Source organism: Solea solea, chromosome 19, assembly GCF_958295425.1.
Source record: "Solea solea chromosome 19, fSolSol10.1, whole genome shotgun sequence".
NCBI lineage: Eukaryota > Metazoa > Chordata > Actinopteri > Pleuronectiformes > Soleidae > Solea > Solea solea.
In genome coordinates, this window is record NC_081152.1 from 20,471,676 (window position 1) to 20,489,942 (window position 18,267).

Genomic DNA, 18,267 nt, shown 5'->3' on the forward strand with positions numbered 1-18,267 from the left:
GTCACTCCGAAAAAGACTAAATACAGTATCTGTTTTGATTTTGAATTTAAGTTTACGTACTCTTTACACTCAAATTAAATCATATTTATCATAAATGATTAGTGTTTTAATGTATTGTAGTGTCTTGATTCTCCAGCTTCTGCTTTTTTATTTTTTATACGTATGTTTGTTGTAAATTGTAAATAAATGTCTAAATATGAATTTAAATGTTTAATGGAAATGCTAATCAGTAAGTATTTTGACAGTGTAAAAAAAGGCTTGTATTACCTGAAAGGCTCGTAAAGAATCAATTAACACCAAAAATAAAAGCTGTAGACAATTATTGTATTCTTCAAATTCTTACCAAAAACCCACAGAATTGTAGGTAATTTGTCTGTTACTTTACATTTATCTGTGTGAAACAGACTTGATAAACAAGAAAAAATACTCAAAATTGAATTTGTAATAAGTTAATAATCTGTAAAGGTTTGTTTTATTTTAGTAGCAACTCTGAAAACAAGTCATACATTTTTATATATAGGTCATGTCACAATGAAAATCTAATAATCTTGTTAATTGTTTTATTAAATTCCACTGTGTGAAAACAAGAACTCAACGGTAAACAAATGATTAACATATATAATAATTACTATGTGTGTGTATATGTGTAAATATTCCAGGATTAAAGACAACATTTTTCAAACATCACAGAGTTTGACAGAAAACTAAATGAAGGTGAGTTAATATTCTGTTTTTGTGAAGAGAAAATGAAGGGAACAACACGACACACACACACACACACGTCCACAGCAACTCCTTTCATTTCTTTAAATGACAAATTTGTACAAAAAAAACAAGTCAATTATTATTATTGTAACAATGATCCGTCTCAGCCAGCTAAGGCAATCATGTGGAAGCATGACGATAAATGGGAAATGTAAATACAAGAGGATTTAAACATAAACACAGGCCAGAGAACGTAATATGTAGCACATAATTATGTAGCGATGATGTTGTTGTTGTGTTTGTTTTGTGTTGCAGAGGAGTCGCTCACACCTCACATTCCCTGAGAAGTTTCCTCCACACAACACAACTCTGCTCACGACAGACAGACAGACAGACAGACAGGCTGACTGACTGACTGACTGATAAAAACAGCTGAATCTTCAGTCTCTTCTCTGGAGAGCAGCAGCACTTCTCAGATTAACCGAGGCAGAGACTCCGGGTTCCAAGAGCCATCGCTCAAGATGAAGAGGGCACTTTGTCTCCTGTCAGAGACAGAGCCGAGCGACGAGTGAGTCTCACACTTATCTGAACACGTCTGAGATTATTACAGTACAAGAAAAAAATAGTATTACAGTATTTCATGAGTGGATCTCATGTCAGACAAGCACTAAAAACATGAGACACAAGAAAAAACAGATTTACCTCTCACCTAATAAAAACATCTTAATAATACAGTATATTCATGCTGGGAGATCATGTTTTCCAGTTTGTGCTGTTTTTGAAAAAAAGTTCAAACTCTCCTGCACCAAACTCCATAGAGAAAATCATCCATTTTAATGTCACAGCTCAAAGGAGTTGTCGATCCACTGCTGCCTCTGTCAGTGAGTCCAAACGTGTTGTTTTGTGATGTCGCTGTTTAAAAACGTCTGCTCGGATTTACTGTAGTGACACAAAGTGACCACACGAGGCAGCAGTAGACCAGCAGCACCTGTGTCCCTGTGAGCTAAAATCACTGAGTTCCTCAATGGAGTTTGGTGCGAGAGAGTGAGCAGTTAATAAATGTCACTTTCCTGTTGGAAATGTTTGTCTCACAGTGAAACAAAGATGTGAACATGTTTTTAAGATATTGTAGACTTAAGCTGGTGGAGATTTTATTAGTTAAGACATTTTTAAGTGGACTTTGATGTGGGAGAATGAGTGGTTTATAAACTTCAGTTTCCTGTCAAAGAAATCCCAGTTTTTGTGAGTGTACTATGGTGTGGAGCGACCGAGGCAGTATCTAAGTGTGTATAAAAACCTCATACAACCTCACTTTAACTTGAACACGTCACGTTTAATGAATGCAGAAGTACAACATGTTGCTTCAGTGTCCGTGTGTTTGTACAGTTTGTGTTTTTTACCTGAGATGTGAGATACAATGACATGAAAGTGGAAATAAAGGCAGTTTGTTTCTGTTTTGTTTTAGTTATTAAATAAACGTGTTAATTAATCAGCACCAAGGAGAAAAAAATACCCACCTCACTCACAGAACAAGAGCAGTGGAAGCACCTGTGGCCAATGAGACGACAGTAGCTGTGTCCCCATCAGAACACATTGTTAAAGGGGGAGTTCAAGTTTTAAATCGTAACAAAGGATTTTAAACACTGAATGAGAAAAATAAGACATTTTAACTTATTAATGGACACAGCAGTGGATCAACGACTCCTCTGTGCTGTGATGGAAAATGATGGATTTTCTCTATGGAGGTAAATCATACAACCAGTCATTTTAGACACTGAACAAAAGTCTCACAGAATTAAAGTTCATGTCAACTAAAGTCCACAAATGTCTTATGAATATTTTTGCTGCCTTATGTCTCCATTAAATCAGCTTTTTTTCCAGCTAGAAACTGTAGTTTGTGTGACATTAACTCTCCTGCACCAAAGTCCACTGAGAAAATCACTGATTTAAGCTCACGGAGACACAGGAGCCGCTGGTCCACTGCTGCCTCGTGTGGTCACTTTGTGTCACTGAGGTAAATCAAACCCTGAAATCATAAAATAACACATTTGAACTTAGTGACAGAGGCAGCAGTGGATCAACAACTCCTGTGAGCTGTGATGTTAAAATCCCTGCTTTTCTCTGTGGGCTTTGGTGCAGGAGAGTTAGCGGTTCACAAAGATGAACAATACTTTAAAACACAACTTGAATGATCCCTTTGTTTTTGTGGAGGTCAGCTGAAGAGCCTGACCTCTGCACAGAGGACGTGACAGAAATAAAAACAAATATAAAAGGATAAAAAACAACAACTTACATTTTAAATTTAAATTATTCAATGCAAGAAGAAGCAGATAAATGTCTCTGTAAACAAAGTTCCGCGGGGCGTCTGTGCCCTCACACACTCACACACTCACTGACACGGAGTCACACAGCACCAAACAACAGGAGCGTTTCCTTTAAACCCCCTTTAACTTCCCCTCTGGCGTCCATGTTTTCTGGGTTGTTTTTTTTAAATGAGTCCTGGACCCTGTGAGTCCTCCAGGACGCTGTGGCGTGGCGCGGCTCTCTGGCGCCCCCTCTAGCTGAAACACACGGGTCCGATGGTGAAGCCAAACAGGAACGTGACGTCGTTGATTCCTGAAGCTTTTAGAGCCAAGTCTCTGAGAGGAAGCAGCTGCAGGTCCTCGAACCCAAACACAGACTCGCGGGCCGCAGACTCCGCCTCCTCGCCGGGCTGCGACGCACACAAAAACAGGAAGTTAACGTGACATCTTATACGAGAGAATACTGCACGTGATGGTCTCGGTCAGTCGTACCACGCAGTCCTTCAGCTCTCCGAGGAAACTCTGCTTCCTGGTGTCGGTGAGAAACTTGACGTCGATGTCGGTCTCGCCCAGTCTGTGTCCGGGGTGACACGAGTACGTGACGTTCTGCACCGCGGTGCTGCTGTGTAACCGCAGGAACCGCATCTGGACCACGTTAGCGTCAGGGAAATCAAACTGAGGAGAAGATGGAACAAGAAAACACAGCGTTAAAGGGATTTTCAGCTTTAAATCTAAGTTCTTCACTCTCTCACACCAAAGCCCACAGAGAAAATCAGTGATTTTAACATCACACACACAGGAGTTGTTGATCCACTGCTGCCTCCATCACTAGGTTCAAACGTGTTATTTTGTCACTTCGATTTTAAATACTTTGTTCAGAATGACCTCAGTGACACAAAGTGACCACACGAGGCAGCAGCAGAGCAGTAGCTCCTGTGTCCACGTGAGCTAAAATCACTGATTTTCTCTGTGGACTTTGGTGTGGGAGAGTTGGAAGTTTAAAAACTTGAGTTTCCTGTTAAAAAAGACGGTCTAACTTCATAAATATATTCTTATGATATCATACAATTGAGCAGGGTTAGATTTTCAGCTAAAAATCTGTTTTTTCTTTGTGAGAGTACCCATTCTGGGCACAAGGGGGCGTCTCATTTAGTCAGAAGCTGGTACAAACTGCACTTGAAATCACCTGAATGATCACTTTAACTTTGTCTGAATGTTAGTAGTTAATACGAATGTTAAAAGTATTGTTTGGCTAAAGATTAGATCCACGAGGTCACAGTGATCCTTCAACTTTGACCTTCTTTAATCACCAAATCAAACCACGTCATTCTCCAGTCCGAGTGAACATTTGCTCCAAATCTTAAACGTTCTTCATAATATCACGTTCTTTAGAAAGCGACTGTGGTTAAGCTGACTCCCCCTAATTGCCAGAAGCAGAACTACAAACATAGGAAAACAGGAAAATTCTGAGAAAGAATAAAAGTTTTTCTATATTTAAAACATTGTTCCCTGGGAACGTTTTTCTTCTTTATTTTTTAACCAAAAAGGAGCGAAAAAAAGAATCATAAAAAAGTTTGAAAAACACCCTGGAAACATGTATATAAATGTATAAAAGCAGCATGTTGTCGTCGTGTTGTCAACGTTGTTACATGAACGTCTCACTCATTCATTCATTCACTCAGTCACCTGAAAGCCGTGCTCCAGGCGACTGAGCCACTCGAAGGATCCTTCCTCTGAAAACTCCTTCATCCAGGCTTTGATAGGAAGCTGCAGACGAAGGAGAAGACACAGCGTTTTAAATCCTTTATAAATCCATCAGTGTTTGATGTTGCAGTGATTCAGTGGACGAGGTCACGAGGGTGTGTTATATAATAATAAAATTAATACATTTTTTTACCTGATTTTTAGCTCACAGATGTGAACAAATCTTACATTATCACTGCAATGTTTAACTGATATATCTGCAGCTTTATGTCACTGTTGGACGGCGTTTTCATACTGAACACACACGTTAGTAACCCGTCACTCTCCCTGCACCAAAGCCCATAGAGAAAATGGACGATTTTACATCACAGGGACACAGGAGTTGCTGATCCACTGCTGCCTCCAACGCTGAGTTCAAATGTTATTTTGAGACTTCAGTGGTTGAAGAACTTTGTTCGGATTTATCTCAGTGACACAAAGTGACCACACGAGGCAGCAGTGCACCAGCAGCTCCTGTGTCTCTGTGAGCTAAAATCACTGTTTTTCTCTATGGGGTTTGGTGTGGGAGAGTGAGTGGTTTAAAAACAGGCATTTACAGGTGAAAGGGCATTCTTAAAGTAACCTTAACTTAAGCAGGTGTAGATTTTATGAGAACCTCAAACTAAACAAAGCGACTTCACTCCCGGCTTCTCTTGCCGTCGTCTTCATACCTGAGAGTCTCGAGGGTAGAGGCAGGTCTGTGCAGACGAGGATGAGAAGATGCAGTAAGCCAGCACAGCGTCAGAGCTGCTGCCCTGGTTTGGATCGATGTAGTACATCCCTGCAGGAGACAAAGTAACAATACACCAGATAAAAACCTTCATCTTCATTAAAGATAAATACAATAGTTCACTTCAAAATAAACTAATCACAGACCATTTTAAATAGTATACTATAGAGGTAATAAAAAGATACTGTTGATATTAAGGTGATATTTCAGCTTTATCTCACTGTTTTCTGACACTCTCTCTGCACCAAACCCCAGAGAGAAAACCATCGATTTTACATCACAGCTGATCCACTGCTGCTTCATCAGTGACTTCAAACGTGTCATTTTGTGACTTTGGTGTTTGAAATCCTTATTTCACATTTACTGAAGTGACACAAAGTGACCAACGAGGCAGCAGCAGACCAGCAGCTCCTGTGTCCACGTGAGCTAAAATCACTGCTGTACTCAGACTGTGTGTGTGAGTGTGTGTGACTGACCACTGCTCTACTGTGTGTGTGTGTGTGACTGACCGCTGCTGTACTCGGGGTGACACAGCCACAGCTCCAGGCAGGTGGTGGCTGGACGCTCTTTGCTGCCATCTGGAGGATCGACGAGCAGCCGCAGCTCCTGCTGCAGAGAGTCCAGCACGTTCTGGATCAGAGGGAAGTTTGGTTTGTCGGACATGTACATCAGGTCCTGTGAAAACACACCAGGAGAAAAACAGAGATGTTTTTAGTTAAAACTGTGTCAAACGATAATGTGCAAACGTGAGAATGTGAGTGTGTCTTGCCTTGAGTTGAGTCAAAGTGAAGTTCAGAGACTTTCCTGGAGGTCCAGGGAGACCAGGTGGACCCTACAAGACAAGAATTCAGTATTTACACCGTAAAATGTGTCTTTTTTTTTGCAAAAATAAACAATTATTTGGTGATTTCAGCGTCTTAAATGTAAATATGTTCTGGTTTCTTTGCTGCATGACAAAGGTTTGGGACACACACGGATCAATGTTTATTTCTGATTGTCTGACACTTTATGGACTGAATATCTTATCAGTTAATTGGAAAAATAATTGACAGATTAAACGATAAAAAACTAAAACAGTCACCATTTGCAGCGTGAGTTATATCTTGTATCTTTATCTCAGTGTCAGACAGGAAACTGATGTTTGTGTCTCTCTTTGTTCTCCTGCACCAAACCCCATAGAGAAAATCAATGATTTTACATCACAGCTCACAGCAGATGTTGATCCACTTCTGCCTCCATCAGTCAGTTCAAATGTCCTATTTTATGACTTCAGTGTTTGAAATCATTCCATCAGATTTACGTCAGTGACACAAACTGACCACACGAGGCAGCAGTAGACCAGTAGCTCCATGTATCCCCTGTGAGCCAAAAACGCAGATTTTCTCTATGGAATTCGGTTCAGGAGAACAAATCGTTTACAATCTTTAGTTTCCTGTTTAAAAAAAGGCGGTCTAATGGTAAAATAATAAAACTGGGAACATATTCTTAAAATGTCATAGACTTAAGATAACAGATTTTACCAGGTGTGTCTTTTGCTAAGTGACGTCAAGTCGATAACAACGCTCTACATGGTATCGTGAAGCGCAGCAACACACACGTCTACAGTTAAATATTTAACAGTACTATGTGTGCGACTGATTTACCGTGGAACAAATACAACAGGCGTTTTTGTTTTGTTTGTTTTTATGGTCGCAGCCATTTTAGAATCCCACTTTGAGATTAAAAAATCCCTTTTGCTAATCTCACACAGGTCACAGTTTCATGTGATGTTGTCTGACAGCGTCTGTACTCACAGGGAGGCCTTTCCTGCCCGACTGACCAGGAGGTCCCTGGTGTCCTTTCAAACCCTGCAGACGATCACAAACAACAACAACAACATGACAAACAAACTACACTCATGGAGAAATGTGCGATCAATTAAATAAATGAAGAGTTTTGCTGTTGTATAATTTACTTTCATACCTTTAATCCAAACAATCCCTGCAACAGAGAAGAGAGAAGTGAGGACATGAGTGTGATTCTACACAGTGAAGAGCTCCAGAGTGATGAACACATTAATCACGGTTTCACAGGACTAACACATGAAACATGAACTTCAAAACTACTGAGAAAAACACCCAAAGGTTTCAGTTAAAACAAAAAATGATCAGCCTGGAAACAGAAGTACTCACTCTCCTGCACCAAAGTCCACAGAGAAAACCAGCGTTTTTAGCTCACAGGGACACAGGAGCTGCTGCTCTACTGCTGCCTCGTGTGGTCACTTTGTGTCACTGTGCTAAATATTAACAAAGGAATTCAAACACCAAAGTCACAAAATAACACATCTGAACTCACAGATGGAGACAGAAGTGGATCAACAACTGCTGTGTGCTGTGATGTAAAATCACTGGTTTTCTCTATGGACTTTGGTGCGGGAGTGTGAGCGGTTTATAAAGGGACAGTTTCCAGTCAGGAAATGTTGTTTAAGAGGACGATAAAGTGGCTAACATGTTCTTAAGATATCATACACTTAAAAATAAAATGTCCAAGAAACCTTTGTGCCAAATTTAAAGGCAAAAGGACCTTATCCTTACATACAGTATATCCTTACAATGAGACAAATAGACGGACAACTGAAAAACATTGTTTCTTGACAAAGAAAAAAAACAACCTCTAATGCAAAACACAAACTAAGAAAAACTGACATACGACTGATCGCAACAATAAATACACCAAATTACAAACTTACCGGCAGACCTGGCATCCCTGGCGTTCCCCTCTGCCCTGAAGAACCAATACTCCCCTTAAAAACAAGAGTGCACAGACCATTAAAACCATATTTATTTATTTATTTATTTATTTAAAAGAAATCAAACATCAACACACAAAATGACAACATTTTATTCAGTACCTGCTCTCCCTTTGGTCCATCTGGACCCAAGAAGCCAACAGAACCACGCATTCCCTGAAGTGAAATAATAAAAATGACAGTGACGTCTCATTAAAGCAAATTTTTTTTCCTTTTCTGTGGTTAAACAACGTTTAGACCAGATCCAGTTTAAGTGATGATGAGTTTTTACCTTTGTGCCATAACCTCCGGGTGGTCCAGGGAATCCCATGTCGCCTTTCTCACCCTAACAAAACAAACAACAACAACGTTTTCTGACGTTAGACTGCAGCTATAAACGTGTATCCAAACACAAAACACTGATCGGGCAATGTCTAAAAATATAAGTAAACGTGTGTGTTTTTATGAATGACCTTGGTGACGGGCATCCAAGAAAAAATCCGCCTCTACGCTGATGATACAATGATTTCTACATGTGATCTCTGCTTAATACAGGGTAGTAAAAGTGCTTTATTCTATAATGTTATTTATTATAAACTGCTCTGCTGAGTTCATACTCAATTACAGCCACATAAAATAATCCTCATCTGACAGCATACAGTTTTAAAAAGAAAGGAACGGCTCAAAATCCTTATGATACTATCATGGATCACGTATTTCACGTGTTTATAATTTGAATATTCTGTATTATATTCCACTTTACCTCTGTTCCCTTTTCACCGTGATCCCCCGACTCTCCACGTAATCCGGGGACTCCCTTAACGAGAAAGACAGAAGACAAATTAGTTCACTCACTTAAAAAAAGAGTCTCATGAAATTGAAAGTGAATAAAATGGATGATTAGATTTGACAAATAAGTGGACTCACAATGAGACCAGGCCACCCGTGGACTCCTACATGTCCCGTGTCTCCCTTTTCACCCTGAGGGACACGTTCAGTCACACACACATTCATGACTTCACCATTACAAGTGTGTGATCATCATAAACAGAGTTTCCTCACCTTTGGTCCTCTCTCTCCTCTGGTTCCTCTGACTCCAGCTTTCCCACGTTTGCCCTGAGGATGAGTTTGTGTTCATTTTGTGACTTTTACATGTTTAGAAACAAATATGTGATATGAAATGAATGACTTTGATTTATCTTCAAAGTCATCACAACACTGAAAGTTCTTACCCTCCTGCCGACGTGACCAGGCTTCCCTGTTGATCCACTCAGGCCGTCGTCTCCCTGTGGACGGAAACAAACAAACATATTATTTTAGTTTTTATGTGGAAAAGAAGACTTCCATGTCCAATCCATGTTTAGATTCATCATTTTGCATCACGCTTTTAAAGGCCAGTTTCCTGAAATCCAGAATAAAATGCAGAATTTTCATACTACAACAGAGATAAAAATAGAGCAAAGTGGATGAGAACACAGGTGGTGTTCACTGCAATCAGTGACTTCTTCTATAATCCCCTCTTAAAACCAATTTTTACTGATTAAACCCTTCATTTTTCATTCTTTTTTTCAAACCTTAAATTCCATTAACATTGGACTTTTACTAAAACGTTTTTCTTGTTTGTAAACTTTTTTTTGAACAGCTGGTATAAGAACAAGGTTAATTTTCATCATCATTATTATTATCTTACCTTCTCTCCATTTTCTCCTGGTTTGCCCTCAAGTCCTGCTCTTCCTTGTGTTCCCTGCCAAACAACAATATTATATTATTCCTAATTCTGCTGTACAATAACTTACTCACTCACTGAGAGATGTGATTTCATTTCAATAACAAAAAACTATGAAGAAAATAACGTAAGTCAACAACACTTTTACACTGACAAAAATGAGACGGAAAGTAAATAAAAATAAAGTTGATTTGAAAAAAATCGACGACGAAAACTTTGATCAAGAAATAAAAACTAAACTAAAACTAGACTAAATCGGGATATATTTAGTCGACTAAAACAGGATTCAATTTAGTCGACTAAATTGGGATCATATTTAGTCGACTAAATTGGGATTATATTTAGTCGACTAAAACGGGATTATATTTAGTCGACTAAAACAGGATTATATTTAGTCGACTAAAACTGGATTATATCTAGTCAACAAAAACAGGATTATATCTAGTCGACAAAAGCAGAATTATAGTTAGTCAACTAAAACAGCATTATATTTAGCCCTCTAAAACGGGATTATGTTTAGTCGACCAAAACGGGATTATATCTAGTCAACAAAAACAGAATTATATTTAGTTGACTAAAACGGAATTATATCTAGTTGACAAAAACAGGATTATATTTAGTCGACTATAACAGGATTATATGTAGTCGACTAAAACTGGAGTATATTTAGTCGACTAAAACGGGATTATATCTAGTTGACTATAACACGATTATATTTAGTCGACTAAAACAGGATTATATTTAGTCGACTAAAACAGGATTATATTTCGTACACTAAAACGGGATGATATTTAGTAGACTAAAACAGGATTATATTTAGCCCTCTAAAACGGGATTATATTTAGTCGACTAAAAACGGGATTATATCTAGTCGACAAAAACAGAATTATATTTAGTTGACTAAAACGGAATTATATCTAGTTTACAAAAACAGGATTATATTTAGTAGACTATAACGGGATTATATGTAGTCGACTAAAACTGGAGTATATTTAGTTGACTAAAACAGGATTATATTTAGTCGACTATAATGGGATTATATGTAGTCGACTAAAACTGGAGTATATTTAGTCGACTAAAACGGGATTATATTTAGTCGACTAAAACGGGATTATATCTAGTCGACAAAAACAGGATATTATTTAGTCGACTAAAACGGGATTATATCTAGTCGACTATAACGGGATTAAATTTAGTCGACTAAAACGGGATTATATTTCTTACACTAAAACAGAATTATATTTAGTCGACTAAAACGGGATTATATTTCGAACACAAACAGGATTATATTTAGTCGACTAAAACGGGATTATATTTTGCACACTAAAAGGGGATATAAAACATCTCAGATGACTAAAACTAAATATTTAGTCGTATAATATAAATAACACTGATAAATGCTGTATTTTGATAATTGTCAAGAATGACGATTATAATTGTGATAATATTACCAGCAGCTGACAGTGTTCATACTTACAGGTTTCCCTGGAGGACCTGGGGGGCCCTGGGGGCCCATCTCTCCAGGAGACCCCTGATGAATAATCATTCATTCAATAATTATTCATTCATTCAATCATCATTGTTGAGGTAAATGAGCGTTATAGAGTGTTAATGATGGTGTTTTTACCTCAAAGCCTGGCAGGGCTGGAGGACCTTGAACCCCCTGCAGACCCTCCTCTCCCTGTACATCATCATCATCATCATCATCAATATTACACACAGACACGTTTATGGATATTTTTCACACAACCATAAATCATACACTTACGACGCAGGTGTGTACTGCACCAAGGTCAAATTCAGTAGATGATTATTTTATATAGATGAGATCCATGAAAGCCACACTGACCTGTTCCCCTGGTGGACCAGGAGAACCTGGATCTCCCTTCAGTCCCTGAGGTCCTGGTTCCCCCTTATGTCCCAGCTCTCCCTGTTGTCCAACCTGTCCCACTGGACCCTGCCATGGAAATAACATGAAAACACACACGTGATGATCACCTTTTGGAAAGGTGTTTGCACTGCTGCCTCTAGTGGTCAGTTTGTGCCACTGAAGTAAAGCTGAAGAAACAATTACAAGCACTGAAGTCAGAAAAAAGTCATTTGGATTCACTGATGGAGGCAGAAGTGGACCGACAACTCCTGTGTGCTGTGACGAAAAATTGCTAATTTTCTCTATGGAGTTTGGTGTGGGAGAGTGAGCGGTTTACAGGGCAACACAATTCTCTTTTGTTTTTGTTTTCCTGTTGTAAAACTGAGAAAGTGGCAAATAAGACATGTTGACGTGGTCTGGTGTAGATTTTATGAGGTATCAACACTGGCAGCCATGTTTTCACTGTTTTGCCTGGTTTAGTTTTAATTTGGACTAAAACAAATCACATTACTTGGTGTCATTTGTCTCATAAACAAAGCAAATAAAGTGATTCGTTACTCACAGGTGGTCCCGTCCTCCCTGCGTCTCCTTTGACACCATGAGCTCCAATTATTCCCTGTGAAAAATACAAAAACTTTATAGTTATATTTTTCCACATACAGAAAAACACAGGCCTCTGTTTACAGAGTAAGAGTTTACCGGAGGTCCTGCTGACCCAGGAGGACCAGTCATCCCAAACGGTCCAGACTCCCCCTGGAGACAAGAGTCAACATTTTATACATATATACATACATACATATATATATATATATATATATATATATATACATATATATATGTATATACATATATGTATATATATATATATATATACATATATATATATGTATACAATACATTTGCTCTATTTTTGTCAGAGACATTTCTTCATCTTGTTGTGACAAGAAAAGTGTTTTCATTACCTTCTGTCCCTGAGGACCATCTGGTCCCAGAGGTCCACGAGGACTTGTGACTCCCTTAAAGCACACACACACACACACACACACACACACACACACACACAGGTGGATCAGTAAATGTCGACCAAAGCTGAATATAAAATCAATAAAATAAATAAATAAAGTCCAATAAAAACTGGAATACAGTCACCTTTAAACCTGCCAGACCTACAGGTCCCAGTTTACCCATCAGCCCCGGCTCTCCCTGTTCAAGACAATGAATGATGAATGAATGAATGAATGATGAATGAATGAATGAATGAATGAATGTGACATTTTCTACTGGTTTTAATGAAACTTAAACCTCTTTTAACACTAAAGTTAAACAGGTCTACACCTGGGAAAACACATTAAAACAGGGATTAACAAAGTTCGCATTTTCACATCTATAAATTTACAATAAAGTAAAAATATTGACTAAAATAGACTAGAATACACTAGAATAAAAAAAACAAAATATATACAGCATGAACTTGATACGACACTTAACAGAGCTGAGTAACAATGTACGGACATTACTTTTGTATTTTGTACGTTGTTATATGAACTTGCTTATAAAATAACAAAAGTCTCAAAATATAAAACTGTAAAGAGTAGAGTTGAGTCTTAGCGCTGGTATAAAACGCAAAGATAACAAATTTAAATGTTTTCTTACGTCTTGGGTTCACACTATTGTCGGTTGTCAGAGTCTAACTTTGGGAGTCAATGCTACTTAAACACATTCACACTGGTCAAACCCTGGATTAAGTCCTTCTGGCCAGTGGTAAATCATGGATTATTAGTGGTCAGTTTTATACAGTTTAGTCTATTTGGACTCTTCAGGATTCAGGAATGTTTGAAAATCACATCAGGACTTTTATAATCTTATATTAAATCCCTAATCGATAAAAAACAAACTTTCGGAGAGGAGATTAATTGTGTCCCAATTCTTCCCAACTTAATCTGAGTAAAATGTTCATAACACTCACCAAGAGTCCAGCGTGGCCTTTCTCTCCCTTCAAACCTCTCTCTCCGTTTTCCCCGATCGCTCCCCAGGAACCTTCTCGACCAGACAGACCTGGAGGCCCCACCTGACCCTGAGGACAGAAGACCAGAGTCTGATCACAGTCTACAAACACATCATCATCATCATCATCATTATCGACCTCTGACATTAGCAGCATCGACTATCAGTGAAGTTTACCATCTCTCCTTTAGCACCATGATCTCCAACTTCTCCAGGAAGTCCAACATCTCCCTGCAGAAGACAGATATTTAACGAAACTTTTAATAATCACTATCCACTGAGATTTGACACTCTACGTTAAATATATAGTATCATAAAAAACACGAATGGTGGTTCTGGTTCCAGAAAAGTGAAGTTTGTGTGACTGTCAATCTTTCTCATCTTTCCTCAACACCAAACCCCACAGAGAAAATCATCGATTTTACATCACAGCAACCAGACGTTGCTGCTGCCGCTGCCTCCATCAGTGACTTTAAATTAGTTATTTGTGACATTGAGTGTTTAATAGTACTTGTTTGGAGTAACAAAAGTGACATAAACTGACCACACGAGGAAGAAGTGGACCAGCAGCTCCTGTGTCCCTGTGAGCTAAAAACACTGATTTTCTCAATGGAGTTTGGTGTGGGTTTACATTTTTCAGTTTTCCAGCTTTTTAACAGCAAAATTAAGCAGTGAGCATATTTTTAAGATAGTATACACTTACGATAACGTACATTTTATTTGGTGAGCCTCTACTAAGTTTTCACTGAGCTTGCACCCGCCCTCTAGTGGTTCTCGGAGCACAACCACTCAAAAAACTCACTTTAAAAAAATCTGAAACTATTCCTTTAAGGATATCACAGACATCTCGGCCACAGAACGCATCATGAGGAAAATGTAATTTCACAGATGATGTAACCGTGACGACAGTGGTTTAACATTATTCAAATATCGCTGATGTCTTTATCGCAAATTATCTGAATTATTTTTACACATTACAGGACGGTAACGCTCTAATTAGACCCATAAATACATTAAAAACATCCACACAAAACAAGAACATCTGTTAACCATAACACGACACACACACACTTGGGTCAGGCTGTTAAACATGCTAATGATGATGATGAGCTCATTAAGTCATTAAATTCTTCACTGAATTAGAAAATCACTTTTCCTGTGGAGCCGATCTGTCACGTACATCTGTAAATCATTTAAAAGTGTTTAAATAGCACATTAAAAAACAAAAAAACACCTACCTCTTTACCCAGTTCTCCATCCGTACCCTGTAAGCCTTTGAGGCCCTCAGGTCCTCTCTCTCCTGGGGGCCCCGAGGCACCAGGTTTCCCACACAGGCCTGTGTCGCCCTGTCAAACATGACAATGTTAGACGACAGGAAGAATTTACAGTTTCACTCCAGAGCTGTTTATCTTAGCTTATCTCATTGATACACAGGCTTTTCTGGCTCGAAACTCAAGTTTGAAAACCACTCGCTCTCCTACACCAAACCCCATAGAGAATATCAGCGATTTTAACATCACAGCACACAGGAGTCGTTGACCCACTGCTGCCTCCTTCAGCGACTCAAAGCATGTTATTTGTGACTTCAGTGTTTGGAACCATTCGTTCAGTTTGACCGAAATGGCACAAACTCATTAAATGATGCAGCAGTAGACCAGCAGCTCCTGAGTCCCTGTGCGCTAAAATCGCTGATTTTCTCTATGGAGTTTGGTGTGGGAGAGTAAATTGCTTAGAAAGTGACACAAACTTCAGTTGTCTGTTGAATTATGTGTTATTCCTTGCATGCCATTCTGTCTCAGACTGGGTCTCAGCTCAGGGACGGCCACAGTGCTGACCAATTAAGAAAACCCTGAACTATACCTTTAAAATTATAACTGTACCTTTTTGTGTGGAACGAAAAATCATTGAATCTGTTCTACTTCTTACTTTCCTTCTACTTGTGGTGTGTGTGTGTGTGTGTGTTAACACAGAGTCACTGACCTGGTCTCCTTTCCGTCCTGGTGGGCCCTCATTTCCTGTTTGGCCAGGAAGTCCCTGACGGGTCAAAGGTCAAAGCATGTATCAGCTTTGTTGTGCTATGATGCTATAGAATATATGAACATCTATCATTTTTATCTTGTTTCACCTCCTCATAAAACTCTCACAGAGAGTTTGACAGGTTTGACTTCAGTTTTAAACCATTGTTTGTTTGTTAGCGTAGCATTAGCAGCCACACAAGGTCATAGAAACCTTTTTTTTATGACGTACCAGTTGTACAATTTCTCAGTTATGTGTAGAAATGTTCATGTTTAGAGCGCCCCCTGTCGTTGTAATTTAGAGTAATCAGCTTGTTTTTTACCAACCTGTTCTCCATCTTGTCCTTGGAGTCCAGTATCCCCGGCTGGGCCAGGTAATCCCTGCGGATTACAGCTGCAGTTTAGCAGCTGAACATATATATTTATTTAATAAAAGAAATAAGATAAATACTGCAGTTTACCTTCTCTCCTCTTATCCCTGCTTCTCCTAACAACCCCTCGTCCCCCTGTGGACCCTGAAGATTAAGAAACATGTTTTTAAATGTGTCGATAGCAGCAAAAGCGTTAAACATAAATAACCACGATGTCGCTGGTAGGTACCCACTCACTAGGATTCCTGTTGGCCCCGGTGGCCCCTCAGGTCCCAGGGGCCCCGAACTTCCTCGAGGTCCAGGTTTTCCATTTGCTCCTTTAGAGCCTGGAACACCTGGAGGCCCCTGGAGAACAAGTAAAGTTCATTAAATCAGTTTATTTAAGATTATTTAACTCTTCTGTGTCACTGCTAGCTGCTGTGTGCGACCACCGCAAGCTAGCAAACGGGCCATGATTGACTGAGAAAGCTGTACTTCCTGTTACCTTAAATATAAACTACATACTACTATTACAGTAGTAGTATATACTACCCACTACTTGTGTCACTACTTGTGTCACAAATATAAATGTAGTTAGCACTAGCATTAGCCGCAGGTCGTGTCTGCTAGCATGACTTGCCAAAAGGAAAACAGAAATTATCCTTTAGCCACAGCTGTGCGACTAATGCAAGTTTAAAAATCCAGAGTTTTGGTAATCTGTGCGTAATCTTGGATCTGATAATGATCTGTAGCACATTTATTAAGTCTGTTTATTATTGTAGGATGTAAATAAAACAGTTAGAAACACTCACCACTGGGCCTGGAATTCCTTTGGTTCCTTCATCTCCAGGTCGACCCTGTGACAAAACAACACGATTTAAAATCACAGGCTGATACAAAAACAAAGAAATCTTAAATATTTGACCTGTTACCCAACAGTTTTAGCCCAGGAATCATAGATCCATAGCACCATTTCTGACATAGTAAATAACTAGGTAGCTGGTTAATCGATGATCTGGGTGGATGTAGTGATTAAATTAGCACAGAATTCATAAGTAATCATAAAAAAGACTCTATTTTTTGCTGTCTTCCAAACGCAAACTTTAATCTGACTATCTACAAAATGACTCAGCACAACAGAGCTAGCATGTTGCTACTGTGGCTTCTTCAGGGACATTTGAATTGCTTTTTGTGAGTCGATATAAACAAAGTTGGAATATCATATCAACATTATGTGGAAACTGTAAACCAAACATAAAAAAATGTTTTATGGTTTCTTCCTGAAGACAAATATGAAGTTACAATATACTTAATAACCACTAGAGGGTGACTTCACCGTCTGTCTAGGGGGAAAAAGGCTTATATTTGCCAATTAATTAATTCATTCATATCATCAGTGAACATTTTCCTGTGGAGGTTCATGGTCTCAATCATGTGTTTCTGTGATTTAAAGGCATGACATTTGTCCTCTCACCTGTGGCCCCTGAGGGCCTCGTTCTCCTAGAGAACCTGCTGGACCCTAAAACAAACACACGCAACAACAACAAACAGACAGACAGACAGGGCACAAGTCAGACCACACCAACGACAATATAACACACTTCTATCATTGTATCAGCATCAGGAGCAGGCTGAGGTTAAGTGGCATGAAGCTGAGTTTAGCCAGCAATCGAACCCTCAACCTTCCCATTGAAAGACAACTCATTCTACCACTCAGCCACTGATGCCCACTGATACCCTGGCCCACTGATGAGAGAGAGAGAGTCTCAGTCTGTGGACAGGATTTCAATTATGCTTTCACTTCACCACGCCATGTTAGACATCAACACCTGGATCACTGTGTGACATCACTACAGAGAGGAGGAGGAGGAGGAGGAGTGTGAGCAGGAGGAGGAGGAGGAGCTTCAGAAAACAATTCCATTACTGAAAGCAGTGAGGTGATTTTCTTATTTCTAAACGTAACCGACCAAAAGACAGAGCAGAGAAACTGATTTATGGGACGAAGAAACTACAACGAGTTTTGATGTGAAAATGTGACCTTTGACCTTCACAAC

The 18,267-nt window shown here is 39.1% G+C and overlaps 1 protein-coding gene across 2 annotated transcripts in view; it reads right to left on the minus strand.

Annotated features, from left to right (window-relative positions):
• Nucleotides 1-2,017: 2,017 nt before the first annotated feature.
• The window catches only part of si:ch211-196i2.1 (collagen alpha-1(I) chain), a 94,717-nt gene continuing 78,467 nt past the window's right edge, over nucleotides 2,018-18,267 (minus strand). For both annotated transcript variants that reach the window (XM_058617624.1, XM_058617625.1), the window contains 32 exons: nucleotides 17,688-17,732; nucleotides 17,026-17,070; nucleotides 16,472-16,579; nucleotides 16,325-16,378; nucleotides 16,191-16,244; nucleotides 15,829-15,882; nucleotides 15,087-15,194; nucleotides 14,026-14,079; nucleotides 13,811-13,918; nucleotides 12,994-13,047; nucleotides 12,807-12,860; nucleotides 12,544-12,597; nucleotides 12,407-12,460; nucleotides 11,824-11,931; nucleotides 11,602-11,655; nucleotides 11,452-11,505; nucleotides 9,939-9,992; nucleotides 9,481-9,534; nucleotides 9,311-9,364; nucleotides 9,176-9,229; nucleotides 9,012-9,065; nucleotides 8,541-8,594; nucleotides 8,372-8,425; nucleotides 8,210-8,263; nucleotides 7,444-7,461; nucleotides 7,275-7,328; nucleotides 6,251-6,313; nucleotides 5,991-6,156; nucleotides 5,423-5,532; nucleotides 4,695-4,775; nucleotides 3,501-3,683; nucleotides 2,018-3,418 (listed from right to left, as the gene is read on the minus strand). In XM_058617624.1, coding sequence (XP_058473607.1) covers nucleotides 3,263-3,418; nucleotides 3,501-3,683; nucleotides 4,695-4,775; nucleotides 5,423-5,532; nucleotides 5,991-6,156; nucleotides 6,251-6,313; nucleotides 7,275-7,328; nucleotides 7,444-7,461; nucleotides 8,210-8,263; nucleotides 8,372-8,425; nucleotides 8,541-8,594; nucleotides 9,012-9,065; nucleotides 9,176-9,229; nucleotides 9,311-9,364; nucleotides 9,481-9,534; nucleotides 9,939-9,992; nucleotides 11,452-11,505; nucleotides 11,602-11,655; nucleotides 11,824-11,931; nucleotides 12,407-12,460; nucleotides 12,544-12,597; nucleotides 12,807-12,860; nucleotides 12,994-13,047; nucleotides 13,811-13,918; nucleotides 14,026-14,079; nucleotides 15,087-15,194; nucleotides 15,829-15,882; nucleotides 16,191-16,244; nucleotides 16,325-16,378; nucleotides 16,472-16,579; nucleotides 17,026-17,070; nucleotides 17,688-17,732 — 2,325 coding nt within the window. In that variant the 3' untranslated portion in view covers nucleotides 2,018-3,262. The remainder of the gene's footprint in view (nucleotides 3,419-3,500; nucleotides 3,684-4,694; nucleotides 4,776-5,422; nucleotides 5,533-5,990; nucleotides 6,157-6,250; nucleotides 6,314-7,274; nucleotides 7,329-7,443; nucleotides 7,462-8,209; nucleotides 8,264-8,371; nucleotides 8,426-8,540; nucleotides 8,595-9,011; nucleotides 9,066-9,175; nucleotides 9,230-9,310; nucleotides 9,365-9,480; nucleotides 9,535-9,938; nucleotides 9,993-11,451; nucleotides 11,506-11,601; nucleotides 11,656-11,823; nucleotides 11,932-12,406; nucleotides 12,461-12,543; nucleotides 12,598-12,806; nucleotides 12,861-12,993; nucleotides 13,048-13,810; nucleotides 13,919-14,025; nucleotides 14,080-15,086; nucleotides 15,195-15,828; nucleotides 15,883-16,190; nucleotides 16,245-16,324; nucleotides 16,379-16,471; nucleotides 16,580-17,025; nucleotides 17,071-17,687; nucleotides 17,733-18,267) is intronic.